The 19,228-nt window shown below is 48.5% G+C and overlaps 1 protein-coding gene across 3 annotated transcripts in view; it reads left to right on the top strand.

Moving 5' to 3' along the window:
• Positions 1-17,445, top strand: part of Lrrc8d (leucine rich repeat containing 8 VRAC subunit D) — a 111,825-nt gene extending 94,380 nt beyond the window's left edge. For all 3 annotated transcript variants that reach the window (XM_076546873.1, XM_006985837.4, XM_076546872.1), the window contains one exon: positions 14,179-17,445. In XM_076546873.1, the coding sequence (XP_076402988.1) occupies positions 14,181-16,757 (2,577 nt within the window). In that variant the 5' untranslated portion in view covers positions 14,179-14,180 and the 3' untranslated portion in view covers positions 16,758-17,445. The remainder of the gene's footprint in view (positions 1-14,178) is intronic.
• The last annotated feature ends 1,783 nt before the right edge of the window (positions 17,446-19,228 follow it).

Consider the following 19,228-nt stretch of genomic DNA (forward strand, 5'->3'; position numbering starts at 1 on the left):
TGTGCATGTGTGTGTGTGTGTTTGAAGCCAGAGGATAACTCTGAGTACTCGGTGCGCTATCATTCTCTATCTTATTTTCTGGAATTAGGGTCTCTCACTGAATCTCCATCCAGGTCAGCAGCTAGCAAGCCCCAAGGATACACCTGTCTTTACCCCCCTGGGATTCCAGGCACGTTTGTCATCAGTTCTGGTTTCTGGGGAATTAGAACAGAGATCCTTTTACTAACTCAACAAGCAGTTCTACACACCAAATCACCTCCCCAGCCCCTGGCTTGAGGAGTCAGGACACGATTTTCCCACCCTAGTGAACACGAAGAAGATGATGATGATGATGATGATGGTGATGATGATGATGGTGGTGATGACGATGATGAGGCTACACAATTACCTCCTATCCCGCGGGTCAGTTTAAGGCTCAAATGAAATGGTATATTATTTGTGGAAGTATTGGAACTAGGAAGCCCCTGTAATATTAAGAGTGCATATTACTATTATTCTGGTCTATTATTTCAGTGAGACTTAAAAAGTATTTCATGGATGTTGTCTCATTAACTTTTCATCACTCTTTGAAGTGGGTGACCTTGTTGCCACTTTACAGATGGGAGAACTGAGGCATAGTGCAACTGAGGACTGCAGCTATCATCAGGTGGCTGAAGGAAGGCTGGAACCCATCCAACTCCTTCCTTTCTTTCCAGCAGAGGCTCTGGGCTAGGCTTCCACGTCCTTCGCGGTACTGTCTGCCGCCCTGGATCCTGAAGCCTCCAGAGTGAGCCAGAAAGGCAGCAGACTGTTTAAGACTGGCCAGAGGTCTGTTCTAGATCCAGTGCCCTGCTTGGCCACTGAAGCTATGGAGTGAAGCATGTCGTAATTTTTGATGTGACTAACTACACTCTGCTGTGGCCACCAGCTCTGGCCGCTGGGTGTGGAGTGGGCCGGCCGGGCAGCAGGGGTTAGCCTCTGCATTGCATTTGTCTTAATGGGGAGTTCCTCGCTGTGACCCTCAGGAAATGAAGGCTGCTGCTGCGTCCAGCGGCTGCTTCCTGTTCCTATAATTCTGAGACACTTTTTTTTTTTTTTTAAAGAGTAGAATGCTTTATTTTTAAACCAATGGAAAATACCGTCAACCTGCTCCTTCTTGGCATTTCCTTAAAAACTGGGTGTACTTGTTTGAGCTTAAAGGGATATGTGAGAGAAACTCCCATGATGCAGCCTGGGGTGGCAGGAGCCTGCTGGATTTCTGCTTTCGACAGCAGAATGAAAAGCAGTTAAGGCAGATCTGAAGGGGCAGGAAGCTCCTGGGGGATGAGGACAGCATTTGGGGGAAGACATCTGTGCCTTGCCGTCTCTGGCTCCGCATGTACGCCCCAGGCCTGCTTTTTCCCCTGCCTGTGATTGTGACTTTAGTGAATCAGCGACCTGAGTCATTTAAGCAACGCTGGCCCCTCGCATAGCATTGAGGACAGAAAGGAGCCGGCCCGGCCGAGGTGACAGGTGCAGCTCCGTAAAGGACTGTGTGTGTAACCAGTGGCTCCGTGACTAAAAGCAACAGGTAGAAATATTTCCTCTGATTCCCCATTTTCTTTTCCGTTCCCTGAGCAACAGAGAGTGTGGTTCGTCTCTGCAGAAACACTAACTTAGGGAATGTTTTACAGAGTGAACTGAAAAGAAGGTCTTAAGTATGCCAGGTTCTAAGTGACAACCTTGGCTCTGATTTTTTAGCCCCTCTAGGTAGAGGAAGTATGGTCGTAAAACCTAGGATTGCCCTGTGAAGATGCCCTGCATACCACCTTCCTCCCCCGCCACCCCCCCCCAATACTGTGGCCAAAGAAATGCTGAGTAAATTAAACTAGGTCACTGACACTGTCCTTAGGAAGAATAAATATTTCTTTTCATGCTTTCTTCCTTTCAGTGAAATCTACTTGAGTTCTTTGGGTGTTTAGCCTTCCCAGGGAGTTTGGACTGGTGGGAAACTCTGACCCTGTTTGCATTATGAGATATCCATAGAGCTGTTCACTAGCAGTGTGTGTGTGTGTGTGTGTGTGTGTGTGTGTGTGTGTGTGTGTGTGTGTGTGTGTGTGTGTGTGTGTGTGTGTTTTGGGGTAGGAGTGTTATTACACAGAATTAAAATGCACCCACCCTCCCCCCTTCAGACTTGCAAAAAAAAGGACCCTTTAAAGTTTTACAATTGGGTAAGGTGGTGATTGGCAAAGTTAATGTTTACCAGTGTAGTGAAGGGAAAAACAAACGCTATAAAGAGAACTTTCACAGGACGGGAATTCTTTCCTCTGTATTCCTTCATGAAGGTGTGAAAATGGAACAAGCCTCACCGTGGCTGTGTGTGTGTGTGTGTGTACACGTTGTATTTCCTAGTCAGAGCGTGTCTGTGGTATATGATTTGACGCTTCTGCCCATTCTCACGCAGCCATCGTCGGCTTCTTCCCTGGCCTCAGAGCGCACCCTCTGCCGCCCGCCTTCACTCCTTGCTGCAGCCCCAGCCTGGGGTTTTTTGTCCAGGCGAGTTGAAAAAAGCTAACATTCAAGTTGCTGCTTGGGCCCAGCCCACCCGGCCCACCCGAGCCAGGTGTCCTCTTTGCAGGCCGGTCGGTCCCAGCCTCCCCTCCGCAGGCTCTCACCTGCAGATGCAGCTGCACCCACCCGAGCCAGGTGTCCGCATTGCAGACCGGTCAGCCCCAGCTTCCCCTCCACAGGCTCTCACCTGCAGATGCAGCTGCAGCCTTTACACTACCCTGTCCGTGACTGGTGTGTGACACACGTGCTGCAGCTTGGGACTCTGCCTGGAGCGTCCCAGTGCTGGCCTCTTCCTGGCTCCCGTCTTCCGCTCTGTCCCTGGGTGCTGGTGATTCTGGATCCTGCCCTTGGCTTTTGTCTCCTTGAGCGGACCCATCTTGCATGCTCTAGGTCTACCCCCTGGACTTCATTTTGACGTTCGTAGCCCCACCCAAACTTATCTCTACTTAAGTGTGTTATCCAATCCAGGCCATCCAAACTGAAAACTTAAAGCTAGTCATTCTCCTGTCTCCAGCCCTTCTCACTCTTGCTGTCTCCTCCTAAATTCAATCTGACAGTTGTTTTATGGGCTGAACCCCTGGAAAATATCCCCACATCCTCTCACTTTCCAGACCTTTTCCCCCCTCACTCTGGGGATCTGAGAAGCCACAGCAGACCACTCTGCTCTTGGGTGTTCTGAGATGAGACCCTCTGTCTCTCCTGCCTCCAGGTTCCCAGGAGACTCAGGTCTCCACAAGTCTGTGTGGGGCCAGACACCCCTTTTCTTTCAGCTAACCCTCATTAGTGAGTGTTTTATCACACGAGCCTGGGTTAAATCGTCTCCTTAACCATCCAGTGCATTTTGCCTCTCACAAGTTTATTAACTTTGTTACAGTTATCATATTTTGTTGTCTAAGTGTAATTTTATAGTATATTAATTATTTTTATAATTTCTCAGTTATTGATTATTTTGAACCTTCCACTCTCTAAAGGCCTTTGGTCATGTAACTGAAAATACTTGCTTTGTAGATAAGGATAGAGGTCTGCCCAAATCCATTTCTAAATGCTTTTTCTTAAGAAGCACTTTTTTTAATAGTCACAGATTTTTTTTTTTATTAATTACAGGAGTTGCTAGACTGTAACAAAGAGACTCCTGTAACAAAGAGACTCCACATAGAATGGTTTGCATACATTACTTTATTTCCTCTCCTCAGGGCAGGGCACATGTGAGTACGTGGGGACTGGGAAGATGATTCTAGCAGGCTTCACACGTGGTTTCTGAAGTTGTCCCACTCTCCTCGTTTCCAGCCAGCTGAACAGGGGAAGGAAGGTCAAATCAAGGAGCCTTGTCTTTAGAGAGGGAGTCAGGGAGTTGAACTTGAACTTCTTACATCCCATTGGCCCCGCCTCACCGTGTTAGATGGGAAATGTTATGTTCACGCCCAGTGCACCCAGCTAAAGTGCACGGTGGCGATGGCAGGTGCCTCTTACCAGAACAGCAGAGAGGGTGATGGTTTTGTAGTGGAGTTTGGTGGTCTGGGTTTTATTTTATTTGTAAATCGAAGGATTAAAGCCGGGACCTAGGGCATGCTGGGCAAAGGCTGTGCCACTGAGCTAAACCCTAGCCCAGTTTTCTGGTCTTTATCACAAGAAGGAAGAACTGTGTTGATTAAAGAGTCAAACCTGGGGAAAATGAGGGTCTCCTTGTGTTCTGTCTCACACCCAGCTAGGCCTGTCCAGTAGGTCGTAGGCCAGAGCCTCAGCGAGATCTCAGCCCCTGTTTCTAGCCCGTGGGTCTCTGGTGAAGATTGGTGCATCAGAGAGGAGCAGATGGACAGGCATGAAGCGTAGAGTTTCTCTTCGTGTTTTCTGCCTCACCACTCACGTTTTCGTATTTCTACATCAGTGCAACTTTGTGTGTGTGGCCTGTGTGTGTGTGTGTGTGTGTGTGTGTGTGTGTGTGTGTGTGGTGTGGTGTGTGGTGTGTGTGTATGTGTGTGGTTTGTGGTGTGCCTGTGTGTGGTGTGTGTGGTATGTGTGTCCGTGCGTGCGTGCGTGCGCGCGCCTGTGTGCTGAGCTTTGGATTCGGGGCCTTGTACTCGAGGGGGAATTACTCTACCACTGAGCTATATCCCCAGCCACTTTTGTTGTTGTTTATTTGTTTGGTTTTTTGAGACAGGGTTTCTCTGTGTAGCTCTGGCTGTCCTGGAACTCACTCTGTAGACCAGGCTGGCCTCAAACTCACAGAGATCCGCCTGCCTCTGCCTCCTGAGTGCTGGGATTAAAGGCAAGTGCCCCCACCATCACCTGGCCACTTTTGGTGTTTATCAAAATATTTTCTAGAAGATAATATTAACTATTCTCTTTGTGTGTCTGTGCGTGTGTACATGTTGGGCAAGAGGTCTACATCAGGTGTCTTCCCAGTCATTCCACATTAAGTCCAAGAATTAGTGTTCATTCCTCACTGCCACGTGTCTCTTCTTTCAGAAGGGAATGTCAGTGTGCTGTGTGATTTTAGTTAACCTCTTGAGCAATGTGTGCTTAGTCACGCTGTAACAGAATGACTTTCTACTTCCCAAAATACATTCAGAGCATTTAACCAGTGCTGGACTGGACTGTGGTGGTCCAGAATGTGTAAGGTAAACACGGGCAGATCTTTAAACTGTAGGAGGGCAGAGACTCTGTCTGTCTTGATATCTATATAAGCCCAATGCCAAACACATGTTCTACACAAACATTTCCTGAAAATGTGAATGTTAGCATGGTATGTGCTAATTCCAGCACTCGAGAGGTAGAAACAGGCAGATCTCTTGAGTTTGAATCCAACCTGATCTACAGAGGAAGTTCCAGGACAGCTAGAGTTCACAGAGCAACCCTGTCTCAGAGAGAGAGAGAGAGAGAGAGAGAGAGAGAGAGAGAGAGAGAGAGAGAGAGAGAGAGAGAGAGAGAGAGAGAGAATGTGGCTGTTTATGAGCTGATAGCTTAATGACAAGAGGCTTTTGTGAAGTCTTTGATGACCAAGATAATAACAACTCCAGGTCCTGGACCCAGTACGTGATGTTTGAGACTAAAGAGTGAAGGGACCTTTAACTAACCTTACATGTCTCTTGGCATTGGCAACCCCAGATATTGGTCTGTTGTGATGTAGGACATTAACACATAGTTCTGATATGTTGTGTATAAAGTTATGCAAAGGAGCAACTTGTGTCGTTTTCGTTGTGATTGCTGTTTTGAGATGGAGTCACCTGGCTGGCCTCAAACTCTCTTGTGGAGTTTAATTGTGCACGCCTCCCTCAGTTTATCCCAGAATATAAATAACACTGTTCTTTCCTCTGTGGGGGTTTCCTCTAAAAGGAGCGGGGACAGTTTGTTATGACCTCTACAATGAAAATGATGGATGCTTAAACAAATACATTGACCCCATTGACATACACAGGTAAAACAGTTTTAAAACAGTGTCACCATGGGCCTGTGAGAGGCTCAGTGGCTAAAGGTGCCTGCTGCCCAGCACGAAGACCAGAGTTGGACCTTTCAGGTCCACATGGTGGAGGGGAGAATAGACTCCCACAAATTGTCTCTGACTTCCACATCTGAGCTGTGGCACTTGTGGGCACACACACACATCCCACAACCTGCATGTACATAAAAGTAAATTAAAATGTGATAAGATCATCATTCAAAAACGTTCTCCAAAACATGTTCTTGAGGACTATTCTTCCTAACTCAACCGTGCCTCTCTGAGACTGGTCTACTAACGTCTGTACTGTGGGGACAGGGAGGTGGCCACTCATTCCAGGCATGCCTTAGCCTGTGAAGGGACTGAGGTGAAATGCCCTCGAGACTCACTTTTAAAGACGGTGAGTCATTTCAAGAGAGCTGCTTGTGCAGACAGATGCTTCAGAAGCAAAAAGAGTGAAATGTCTTTGTTTTATTAAAACCCTTTGAAATAGGACAAAAAGTAACATTCAGCCAATTTTACCAATTTACCGTTGTTTCTAAAATAAGGTGTTAAAGGGCTAAGCATTGGAAGGATAGTGAGTTGTCACAGAGATGTTTCCTGGTATCAGAAGGGGTTCCATTATGAGAGAGATGATTTTATCCAAGGTCATTATTGATTTTCAAGAGTCTGCCACCTGTAATTGCTGCATTATTTGGTTGTTTTATATCTTTATTAAAATCTCCTTATCTATTGGTTTTCTTGATTTTTTTTCTATTTTTTTCTTCGTTGATTTATTTTCCTCCCTCTCAGTTTTCATGACCCTCACTGCCCGCCTCTTTTTAAAAATTACATCTATTTATTTGTATGTGTGTGGGTAAGAAGGAACTGAGAATTCTCCCTCTTGATCTGAAGGCAACAGGAAATGAACTAGCCTAGGCATAGTTTGAGCATAGGAGACCTTAAAACCCACCCCCACTGTGACACACTTCCTCCAGCAAGGCCACACCTCATCTAATAGTGCCACTCACTATGAGCTTACTGGGGCAATGACATTCAAACTACCACACTCAACTACAGACTCTGGGCAGTTAGACTCAGGCCCGCCATCTCTTTATGATCCGACACCGACATCAAGGCCTTGATTTCATTCTCATACCCTTACCCTCTTCTCCTCTCCAACCCCCTCTTCACTGTCGACTATTTTCTTGATGTAAACTCATTTTTACATTGACTTGAAAAGAATAAAACAGCCGGGCGGCGGTGGTAAATTTCGTGACTAAGCATTTGGTGTACATTTCTTTGAACTTATATATAACCTACTCGCTTTCTGAGGAGATTTGAAGGCTCGTGAAAACAATCCAGTTACTATGAAGCTATGTGAGTCAGAGTAAAGGTGCATGGGTGGAACGGTAAATGAGGACCGGAAGCGATCTGAGTGAGCGCCGCTCCTCTTCCTCCCTCGCTGCCCCGAGCAGTCTGTCGGAGTCCCTTCTGCTCGGCCCTTTCCTCTCAGAAGCCCTCCACTTGACTCATCCGCGTCCTCCTGCGCAAGCCTAAAGTACCACTTGTCTCTTTCACCCGAAGTAATGCAGTGGTCGCCTCCCCTTACTGTCCGCTAGGCCCAAAACAATCTCACAGACACAGACAGGACCACCTCCACCTCAGTCCACGCTTCAGCGCTTCCCCTGTCCTTACTTTGATGACATCAAAGAAGTCTTAGAGTCCCCCACCCCCCACCCCGCCCCCAGCACGTCTCACTGTGTGCTCATTCTCAAAGGCCAAGCCAAACCTTTCAGCTCCTTGGGTGTCCTACGTCCCCTCTTTCTATAGGCCTTCCCATGCCCTGGGCCAGCCTACTCTACATTCTTCACATCCCACTTGACTCTTAACTTCCTCCCTGATCTCAACATTATCCCTTCATGCTGCCTTGCAGCCAGGGAAGAGGCCGGAGTTTCCTAGGATTGGGATTTCTGTGATGTGGGAGCTCTCTTTACGGAAAAGAACGACACAAGTAGACACAGACGTGGCGTGGGGCCTGGGCAGAGTCAGCAGAGCGGACATGAAAGCCTGCACCACTGTCCGGGTCGCCGGCCGCTGCCACTCCTCTTGGTGGCTCTTTGTAAATGGCGACGGCGTCATTATCCAACCAGATGTGTGTTTTCTTCCCCTGCTCTGTACACTGTGAAAGGAGAGAAAGGTCTGAATTTGTCCCCCAAGTTTTCCCCAGGAATTTCCATGTATTTACACTTAAATGCACAGTGTATGTTTTTTGGATGGGACAGGGAAATGAGTAACTGGATAATTGGATGGATTCTCGCTGCTGATGTTGCCTACGCGACATTTAAATAAACTTGGTAGATAGATGCCAAAGCCTAGTGGAAAACATCCGGGTTCTGCGGCTCTTTATATCAGTTCATCGTGAAAACCAAACCTAGTACCAAGTTTTATAGGATTCTTCAACTAACACGTGTTCTTCAGCGTGGCAGATACTAACAGTGTCTGTGTTAGTTTTGTTGAGTGCTTAAGATGTACCAGGCATGTGTACAGTACTTCGACACAGTGTTCCGCTTTATTGACTGGAGTAAAATCCGTACACAGAGAGAGGCATGTCCTGCTATCCCAGGGGCCTCCCCTCATTCACAGTTCCGGGAGGCTGCCTTCTGCCGTGTGTCTCTCTGGCCTTTGAGGTGGTATCACCTCTGATGTGCTAAGTCTGTTGGCTTCTGTCCCAGAGATCATGGGCTTATCACTCTATTAGCAGTCAGGACTCGGTCTTTCCTCCCGTCCAGGCCATGCCTGCAGTGGCCTCTGTCATTGCTTCTCGAGCTGCCTGCAGGTGGCTGGCTGCAATGAGTTAGCTTCAGAACAGCCTGTTATGAGATCTATAACGTGTTGTCCATTTGGACGCTGAAAAATGCCTGTCAGCGCCATCGGTTTCATCTCGGTGTAATTACGAGTGACCTTTCCTCGCTGGCAGCGTTGGGCTTGCGTTCAGTATCTAATGAGCCTGCTCCTGGCTTACGGGTGGATGTCTGTGGTTCGTTATTGCCACCAGCCTGGGATGTGCCCTGGGGACATGCAGATGTAAGAAATACCTGCTAGGAGAGGAACTCGCAGCAACTGGAGGGAGACCGCAGGACACTACTGAGGGCTGTGCAGATGTCACAGCAGCCAGTGTGCGGTCTGCGTTCAACTCAGTCCCAGGGTCCAAGGTTTCCTAACACACCACCCAGGAGCCTTTTTAACTTAAATTCCCTATTGATGGAGTAGAATCTGTAGCCCACCTGCCTTTCTCTAGGCTGCCTGTGAAGTTTTTTAGGGCCAGCAGGACAAGCATCTGGTTGAAATACCCAGGCTTTGCTTTCTAGCAGTCTCCCGCACCTAGGGATAAGGATCGGCAGACCCAAGGGTCAGGATCCAAGCAGATATCCTTGGACGTGTGAACAGAGTGGCTTCCTGTCTCAAAGATGCCTGGAAGGGAACGTTGTGAATTTCTGGGACTGTGGAAAACTGCAGGGTGTTGTGTTGTTGTCCAGTTCTTCTAGTCCAGCTTCAGGAAACCATGTTTACCCTAGGAGCACCCTCCAAAGTGAGGAACGTAAGAGGAAACCGGCAGGTGGGGTCTGGGGCGTCTGGTTTACAAACGGATGGGCGAGATGAGGAGTGTAAGCCAAGATCTCCTAACAAAGCCCCTTAGAAATGCTTGTTGGGTGTGGTGGTGCATACCTGTCATCCCAGCCTTTAGGGGCAGGGGGGGGGAGGGGGAGGGAAGGAAGGAAGGAAGGAAGGAAGGAAGGAAGGAAGGAAGGAAGGAAGGAAGGAAGGAAGGAAGGATGGATTGCACTGTGAACTGGATAAAGTTAAAGTTATAAAGGTTTGACCAACCTCTTAGCTTTATTTAGTGACATCCTTCTCTGGAACCTTCGTTGAGGTAAGATCCCTGATCTTTACATTTCCACTAGGATTTTCTCAGTATGATGACCTCTTCTTTTTTTTTTTTTTTTTTTTTTTTTAATGTGTGTGAATGTTTTCAATGCATGCGCGCACCATATTTGTCCCTGGTACCCTCAGGTCAAAAGTGAGCATTAGATTCCCTGGAACTGGAGTTACAGAGGACAGTGAGCCACCATGTGGATGCTGGGAATCAAACCTGGGTCTTCCAGAAGAGCAACCAGTGCTCTTAACCATAGACCCATCTCTCCAGCCGATTTTTTTTTTTCTGCCTTTGTGTGTACATATGGGAGACAAAGTCTCACTAATATATAACCCACCTTAGCTCAGAGTTGCTATCCTCCTGCCTCAGCCTCCAGAGTGTTTGGGTTAAGGCATATATCACCACATACAGCTTAAGTGTAAGTTAATTTAACATGATTGCCCTGTTTAATCCACCCAAACCTGTATCTGGCACATGGTAAATAATCAGTACATGGTGAATTAGGTTTCTGGTAGAGTGTTACCTTGTGTAGAACCCGTAAGGACTAAAGCATTTGTAAATCCACTGTCCCGCATGATAAACAGGACCCAGTGCTCATCTGTGGAGAGACTCTGGGCCTTTGTATTGGTTTCTGTGCCCAAAACTGTCTTCTATTGCAACTCATCACCCTGTGTCTTCCCTCCTTTCTTTGTTACCTTAAAAGCCACCCCTTGGGGAGTGCTCCTAAGACCTGCACGTATATTTGAACCTGCCTTGTCCTGGGCCTCTCTTGTGCTTTGTATTAATCCATTCAGAGCAATTTCTCCCCTTGTTATTGCTTATCACCCCCACCCCACCTAATTAAGCTGGAGGTTCAAGAGGACCATGGCCTTGCATCTTCTGTATCCCTCTCTATCTGCTCTGGCCCGTGGTACCTGGCTCAGGGCCGGTGTGAGTTCCTTGCATCCTGAGTGAAGGTCATAAAAGATTACCCTAGTGTTCTTTGTCCCCAAAGCCAAGGGCAGCAGTGAGAAGTCCCCTCCTATAGCAGTCAACCATTGCTAACAAGGGTTGACCCTGGCAAAGAAAGGGAGACCTGGAGTTGAAAGATTCTGTTGCATTCGTTTAATTAGCACAGGGAGGTAGGTCACTTAAGCGTTTTGTGCCTCGTGTTTCCCTGTAGTATTAGGCAGTAATAATGCCTGAATCAATGGGTTATTGTGAGAACGACTGAGCTTGTGTGGAAAAGCTGTTCGCACACTGCAAAGTACTGCACACATGAGAAGCCATATCATCTGGTAGAAAGAACATTGCTTTGGCCTTAGACTCCAGCATCAATTCTTAGATTTCCACGACTTAAACTCTGTGAGCTTGTTTCTTCTATCCAGAGTAAGCCGAAACCCTTGAGCAGCCCAGGGTGATGTCGAAGCCTGTGTGGTTTGGATGAGAAGGCTCGTATGTTTGAGTGCTCGGACTGCTTGGGAAGGATGAGGAGGCGTGGCCTTGTTGGAGGAGGTGTGTCACTGGGGGTGGACTTGGAGTTTTCAAAAGCCCCACGCCATTCCCAGTGAGACCCCTCTATCCCTCTGCTTCCTGCTTGTGGATCAGAGGTGAGGTCTCAGCTGCTGCTGCATCACCATGCCTGCCTGCCTACTGCCATGCTCCTGGCCGTGACTGTCATGGACTGACACTCTGAAACTGTAAGCAAGCCCCCTATCAAATGCTTTCTATTAAAAGTTGCCTTGGTCGTGGTGTTTTTTGTCACAGCAATAGAAAAGTAACTGAAACAGCCCACAGAACACGAAACTCTAAACTTCTCATAATAGGTTTGTTTTCCGACCCCAATTCTGTACGAAAGCGGGGGCGGGGGGGGGGGGGACCCTGTGTGACTCTGCTAAGACAGTGCTTGGTGTGCAGAAGGAAGATGACAAGGGCTGCCTGTGGTCACTGTTCCTAAGTGGCCCCGCGTTCTTTCAGGGGTCAGGGTGGACCGTGGTGGATACCAGGGTGGTGAGTAAGGAGCTTGATCAGAAGAAGCCTGTTACTGTTTGTCAGCATGCTGGGAGCAGGGAGGGCAAGGCTGTGCTGCCCCTGGGAGCTAGTGAGTAAGTTGGGCAGCAAGAGGACGGGGAAATGTCGGGCACAGACCCTTTGGTGGCAGAGCAGACGCTGCTGGAGGTCACGTTGAGCGTGGGGCTGATGCTGGTCTTAACTCGGCTCTGTCACTCTTGCCGGAGAGGTAGGAAGCTGTGTGAAGTGAGCACTTGGCGCGTTCCCTGCTGCTGCCGCCTTTCAGGCTTTCTACTTTCTCCGGCTACTGAGAAAAGGCCGGGCTCCTGCCTCCCCTGGCATCGACGCCGGCGGTTCCTAGACGAGACGCTTGAAACAGTCCTGAAGGTGTGACGGTTGTGTGATGGCACCGTAAGACCCCACGGTTCTTCTTGTGTGGCCGTTTATTGCTTCCATGCTAAGGCCTGTCCTGGAGTTTTTATTCTTGCGTAGTCACAAGTTGCTTTGCAGGGGCAATTCAGTCTAATAGCTGTTCGCCCACCCCACACTACATGGGTGCAGTTGGCGGATGTTCTCAGAACCGCCGCCGCCGTCACTTGAAGATGATGATGGTTAAAACCTCGTATGTGGTTTCATTGACCGAGCACCTGCTGGGTCAGGTGCCTCGGTCCCTGCCCTCAGTGGAATGGTAATGTGGAGGGGAGTCAGACAAGCCAGCTGTGGAGAGGGTGTGTTGGACAGGGGTACCTCGGCCTGTGGGAGCACACGTCCGCCGTGTGAACAAGAGAGGGAAAGGGGACAGGAACCCAGTAGCTGAACAGACTGTGCAGGAGGAGAACACTGGAGGGAGGGGAGTAACTAACTGGAAATCACCTAGCTGTAGGAGAGAAGTCTAGCTGAAGGACCCGCCTCAGGGCAGAGGGCGGAACTGGAGGGTGCCAAGGCAGTGATGGAGGTGGAAAAGACAAGCCACCAGTCAGTCAGTACTCTCGCTCGGGACAGTGGCCGCCAGAACTCATCCCTCACTCAGTCTGCAGACCCACGCATGAGCTTTGTATTCCTTCCACTCTGGCTTACTGTAATTCCAGGAACCCTTCTTCCTACTTGGATTCCTAAGCCCGCATGAAAGGTAAAAAACACATAAGATACTCACAGGAAGTTCAGAATAAAAGGGGAGGGGTATAAATGGGCAAGACATCACCCATGTTACCACCCCACCCGCGTGTGTGCGTGCACGTGTGTGTGTGTGTGTGTGTGTGTGTGTGTGTGTGTGTGTGTGTGTGTGTGTGAGAGAGAGAGAGAGAGAGAGAGAGAGAGAGAGAGAGAGAGAGAGAGAGAGAGAGAGGGAGAGAGAGAGGAGAACTAGAATGCATTTCAGACTCGATCCTTGAAGTTTAGGTGTATATTTTTTCACAGAGCGTAAGTGTAGCTCAGTGGTTTAGATGTTTCGCATTCTCTGGTTTGTGTTGACATAATTGTGTAAAAGCTGTATCACTTAGAACCATTGATAATCCCCACACCTGCGGAGAGGAGGCGGGATGGGGAGAGAAGTGAACAGGGTCTGTGGTGTAGTGCTTGCCTGACATTCACAAAGCCCTGGGTTCAATCCCTAACAGCATAAACCACATGTGGTGGCATATGCATGCCATCCAGGGTTCAGAAAAGGAGCTGGAGGCAGGAAGATCGTGAGTTCAAGGTCACGCTAGGCAAGCAGTCGATGAAGTGAACTGTATCTCCACCTGAACTCTGCCTGAATTCTAGACCCTTAATTTTAGCTGTCAGTGGAATCCGTCTACAAGGGCGGTACTGGCTAACATAAACCACTGACAAATGCTTGTGGTCCAAGCTGTGCTAAGAGCTTTTCATTCAGTTTAACCTTTGTAGCCATCCTTGGACTGCGTCCCTTATCACCCCTGTATACACAGATGGTAAACCCAGTCTTGAGACTCACACCTTTGGGAAGGGGCAGGTCTCGATCCGGAACACAGCTATGTAGAGATGAAAGGTAGCACGGCACTTTAGATTCCTGCAGACAGATGTGGTCTCAATCCCATCTTAATCCCAGAGTCCTAATCTTGTCAGTCCAGTATATAAATGCTACCACCTCTCCTCAGGTCCTAGACCAACAAGAGGCCTTGTGTAGACCTCCCTTACATCTTACCCAGAACCCAGTCCTTCCTTCCTGTAGTTGATTTTCTGCTTCAGCGGTCTTGGATGCAAACATAAAATCTGGCTGAGAAGACGTCCCCTCTTACCCTCTGTTACTTGCCACTCGGTAATGACGTTCTGTTCCCTTTGTGTTTTTCAGGAATGTTTACCCTTGCAGAAGTTGCTTCACTTAATGACATTCAGCCAACTTACCGAATCCTGAAGCCATGGTGGGACGTGTTTATGGATTACCTGGCGGTTGTTATGCTGATGGTAGCCATCTTTGCAGGGACCATGCAACTTACCAAAGATCAGGTGGTCTGTTTGCCAGTGTTGCCATCACCTGCAAATTCAAAGGCACACACGCCACCCGGAAACGCTGAAGTCACCACCGAAGTCCCGAAGATGGAAACAGCCACGCGTCAAGACCAAAACGGGCAGACAACAAATGACATTTCCTTTGGCACATCTGCTGTGACGCCTGACATACCTCTCCAAGCCACCCATCCTCACTCAGAGTCCACCTTCCCAAATCAGGAGGCCAAGAAGGAGAAGAGAGACCCGACGGGCCGAAAAACCAACTTGGATTTTCAGCAGTATGTGTTTATCAATCAAATGTGTTACCATCTGGCCCTTCCTTGGTATTCCAAGTACTTTCCATACCTTGCTCTTATACACACCATCATCCTTATGGTCAGTAGCAACTTTTGGTTCAAATATCCTAAAACGTGCTCCAAGGTTGAGCACTTTGTTTCAATATTAGGGAAGTGTTTTGAGTCTCCCTGGACTACTAAAGCATTGTCCGAGACGGCCTGTGAAGACTCTGAGGAAAACAAACAGAGGATAACAGGCGCCCAGACCCTACCAAAGCACGTGTCCACCAGCAGTGACGAGGGGAGCCCCAGCGCCAGCACCCCCATGATCAACAAAACTGGCTTCAAGTTCTCAGCGGAGAAACCAGTGATCGAAGTCCCCAGCATGACGATCCTGGACAAGAAGGACGGGGAACAGGCCAAAGCCCTGTTTGAGAAAGTGAGGAAATTCCGTGCCCATGTGGAAGACAGTGACTTGATCTACAAGCTCTATGTGGTCCAAACCCTTATCAAAACTGCCAAGTTCATTTTTATCCTTTGCTACACCGCGAACTTTGTCAACGCCATCAGCTTCGAGCATGTCTGCAAGCCGAAAGTCGAGCACCTGACGGGGTACGAGGTGTTCGAGTGCACACACAATATGGCCTACATGCTGAAGAAGCTTCTCATCAGCTATATATCCATCATCTGTGTCTACGGCTTCATCTGCCTCTACACTCTCTTCTGGTTATTCAGGATCCCTCTGAAGGAATACTCTTTTGAAAAAGTCCGGGAGGAGAGTAGCTTCAGCGACATCCCGGACGTCAAGAACGACTTTGCGTTCCTTCTGCACATGGTCGACCAGTACGACCAGCTGTACTCCAAGCGTTTTGGTGTGTTCCTATCAGAGGTCAGCGAAAACAAACTGAGGGAAATTAGTTTGAACCACGAGTGGACTTTTGAGAAACTCAGGCAGCATGTGTCCCGCAACGCCCAGGACAAGCAGGAACTGCACCTGTTCATGCTGTCGGGAGTGCCCGATGCTGTCTTCGACCTCACAGACCTGGATGTGCTAAAACTCGAACTGATTCCAGAAGCAAAAATTCCCGCCAAGATCTCTCAGATGACTAACCTTCAGGAGCTCCACCTCTGCCACTGCCCTGCCAAGGTCGAACAGACTGCTTTTAGCTTCCTGCGCGATCACTTGAGATGCCTTCACGTGAAGTTCACTGATGTGGCTGAGATTCCCGCCTGGGTGTATTTGCTCAAAAACCTCCGGGAGTTGTACTTAATAGGCAATTTGAACTCAGAAAACAATAAGATGATTGGACTTGAATCCCTGCGGGAGCTGCGGCACCTTAAGATCCTCCACGTTAAAAGCAACCTGACCAAAGTCCCCTCTAACATCACGGATGTGGCCCCGCACCTCACGAAGCTCGTCATCCACAACGACGGCACCAAGCTCCTGGTCCTGAACAGCCTGAAGAAGATGATGAACGTGGCAGAGCTGGAGCTGCAGAACTGCGAGCTGGAGAGAATCCCACATGCCATTTTCAGCCTCTCCAACTTACAGGAACTGGACTTAAAATCAAACAACATCCGCACAATCGAGGAGATCATCAGCTTCCAGCATTTGAAGCGACTGACTTGCTTGAAATTGTGGCACAATAAGATTGTGACCATCCCGCCCTCCATTACCCACGTCAAGAACTTGGAGTCCCTCTATTTCTCCAACAACAAGCTCGAGTCCTTGCCGGTGGCAGTGTTTAGTTTACAGAAACTCAGATGCCTAGACGTCAGCTATAACAACATCTCCACGATCCCCGTAGAGATAGGCCTGCTCCAGAACCTGCAACACTTGCACATCACCGGGAACAAAGTGGACGTTCTGCCGAAACAGTTGTTTAAATGCGTGAAGTTGAGGACTTTGAACCTGGGGCAGAACTGTGTCGCCTCCCTCCCCGAGAAAATCGGCCAGCTCTCCCAGCTCACTCAGCTGGAGCTGAAGGGGAACTGCCTAGACCGCCTGCCAGCCCAGCTGGGCCAGTGCCGCATGCTCAAGAAAAGCGGGCTTGTGGTGGAAGACCAGCTGTTTGACACGCTGCCACTGGAAGTCAGAGAGGCATTGAATCAAGACGTCAATGTCCCCTTTGCAAATGGGATTTAAACTAGGCGAACTCGGGCACACCCACGTACAAGGACAACTCCCTGGATGGCCGGCCGATGCTCACGCGCAAGTTATCACCAGATAATGCATTTTAGGAGTAGATACGCCCTTTAAGCAAAACACGTCGGGGATGCACAGAGGCTGAGAGCAGACAAAACTGAATGTTCACTGTCTGTAGTGTTTTAAGTCAGTCATTTCCAAATCTTTCCTTTCCTTTTTTTTTTTTTTTAATTTTTTTTTCTTCTTCTGGGGAAAGGGAAGGAAAAATTATAATCACTGATCTCAGTTCTTTTTAAATTGTAAGGTGGATGCGGCTGCTGGCTGAATGTTTACACATCGCTTGCTAAAGTACATGATTAAATTGACTTTCTTCTTACTACACTGCCTTTTTCGAGGTGTCGTGATTTACTTTTGCTTAAGTGGTGCGATACTGCTTAACCTTGGATCGCTGAAGACACAAGGGGCCAGAATCACAAATTTAGGTTTGCTAAAATATTGACCTCTTTACTGTTTTAATTTAAAGCGGGTGAGTCCAGTGCTTCCTGGGGCATTTGTTCATGCTGTACCTCTGAGAATCCCACACCAGACCTTGCTGCCTTGATGGCCTGTGGGGTGTCAAGGCTCTTTGATTGTTTCTTAAGAACAAATTCCAAAAAATAAAATAATACATCCTTTGGTCGTCACTTTATGCCCATGGGCTGGAGTTTGGGTTATTTTATGGTACACTTTTGTGCCGATATGATAGGGTTGCCAATAAACAGAAAATGTGTTTCAAAAATAAATTTAATAACAATAAAATAAGTTTATCTAAGTTGTAGTGATTCACAAACTTTTGATATCATCTTTTGGAATATAAACAGATTCAGTTACCTATCTTTTTGGGGTGATGTCCGTGAGGGTGGGGGGCTGGCGGAGATGGTATGTAAAAGAAAGGCCTTACAATTCATTGAGCTGGAAGATGCCTGGGCCTGGCTGTCGTGTGCTTTTTAGTGGCAAGCTGTATTTCCTGCGTTTGTCTGTGAAGAGGAAGGGTGTTGTCCAGGAGAGCGTGGAGCGTCTATACTGTAGGTTACGGGATGTCGGGATCAGCCTGTGGGAGGCAGCCTCTTCTCCTGGGAGATGCTAGTTGGATAGTTCACAGACCTACAAGGGTGGCCTTTCTTCCTCCTCTTTCTCCCTTCCTTCCTTTCTGGACAGGGTCTCTCTTTTTCTCCCATTCTGTCCCTCTCCTTCCTTGTGAACAGTGTGTCCGGTACCACAAGTTGGCCGTAAACTCTTTAACTATCTCCTGAGTGCTGGCGTACGAGTGTGCCCCAGTTTGTGCTGCTCTGAGGATTGAATCTAGGGTTCTGTGCATGCTAGACCAGCACTCTGTCCACTGACCTCCGTTCCCAGCACCCTCTCTGGCCTGGCTCACCTGGAACTGGTTAGGTAACCTAGGCCTGCCTCCAGGCTTGCATCTGCCCCCCCCCCCCCCGGGGCAGGATTACAGATATGGTCACTACACTTGGCAAGAGAAGAGAACTGCTTGGCGCACTGTCCGTTCCCGTCCGGCTGGGTTCTCAACAGAGATACTGGGCTTCTCCCTGACTGTTTCCGGTCACTTGGAAGATTCTGACAGTTGAGGAAAGAAGGGCGATGTGTTCCTCCACAAAATGACATTCTGGCGTTCTTACGTCTGGCCGGCAGGGGTAAATCTCTGCACATTGGAGAACTGAGAAATCCCATGGAGAAAAACAGTGCCCCTAATAGAAAAGGCAGTCGCCGCTGTCACTGAGTTAGGAAATGGCTGCACCCTGGCTGTTCATTCTCTTCATAAAGACTTGAGGTACGGATCGTATGAATGCCCAAGCTTGGAAGATCAGACAGGACAGTGGTACAAACTGTTTGTCTCCCGGTTCTCTCACTGTTTACTGGAGTTGCTGTGCCTGCTCGTGCTTAGCTGAGACAGGAGGACATGGGCCCCGCTTCCCCGAGCCAGGTAGGAGGAGATGGGAACGCGCAGACAGTGCTAATGCTGGGCTGCGGCTGCTCTCTGGAGGATGCACAGGACCCCTGTGAAGGAACAAAGCTAGAGTGCAGTGAATTTGCTAAAGAGGACCCTCCGGAAGCTGTGCGCTCACTGCCCGGCACTCGGCATCCCCCTCCGGCAGCGGTTCTCCGGCTTAGTAAGCGTCTGAAAGTGGTGGAGCATTCCTTGTAGTGTTTTCTTTTGGTTTGGTATTTCGAAAAGGATGCCACATAATCCTAATGGTGAGATCAGCAAGGCGGGCCTTAGGATATTTGCTTCACAAACTAGAAAACTTGTCTCTTTTTTTCTAATGATATTTTTATCACGATGTGTGTGAGTTCACACTTAGAGTGGTGAATGTAAGGAGGTAGTGGACAGCTTTCGGGAGCTTCCTTCGATTCTGAGTTTTGGAGATTGAGCTTCTTAGCGCTCATGCAAGCAAGCATTGCTATCTGCTGAG

The sequence above is a fragment of the Peromyscus maniculatus genome, chromosome 10 (assembly GCF_049852395.1).
Source record: "Peromyscus maniculatus bairdii isolate BWxNUB_F1_BW_parent chromosome 10, HU_Pman_BW_mat_3.1, whole genome shotgun sequence".
In the NCBI taxonomy this organism is placed as follows: Eukaryota; Metazoa; Chordata; class Mammalia; order Rodentia; family Cricetidae; genus Peromyscus; species Peromyscus maniculatus.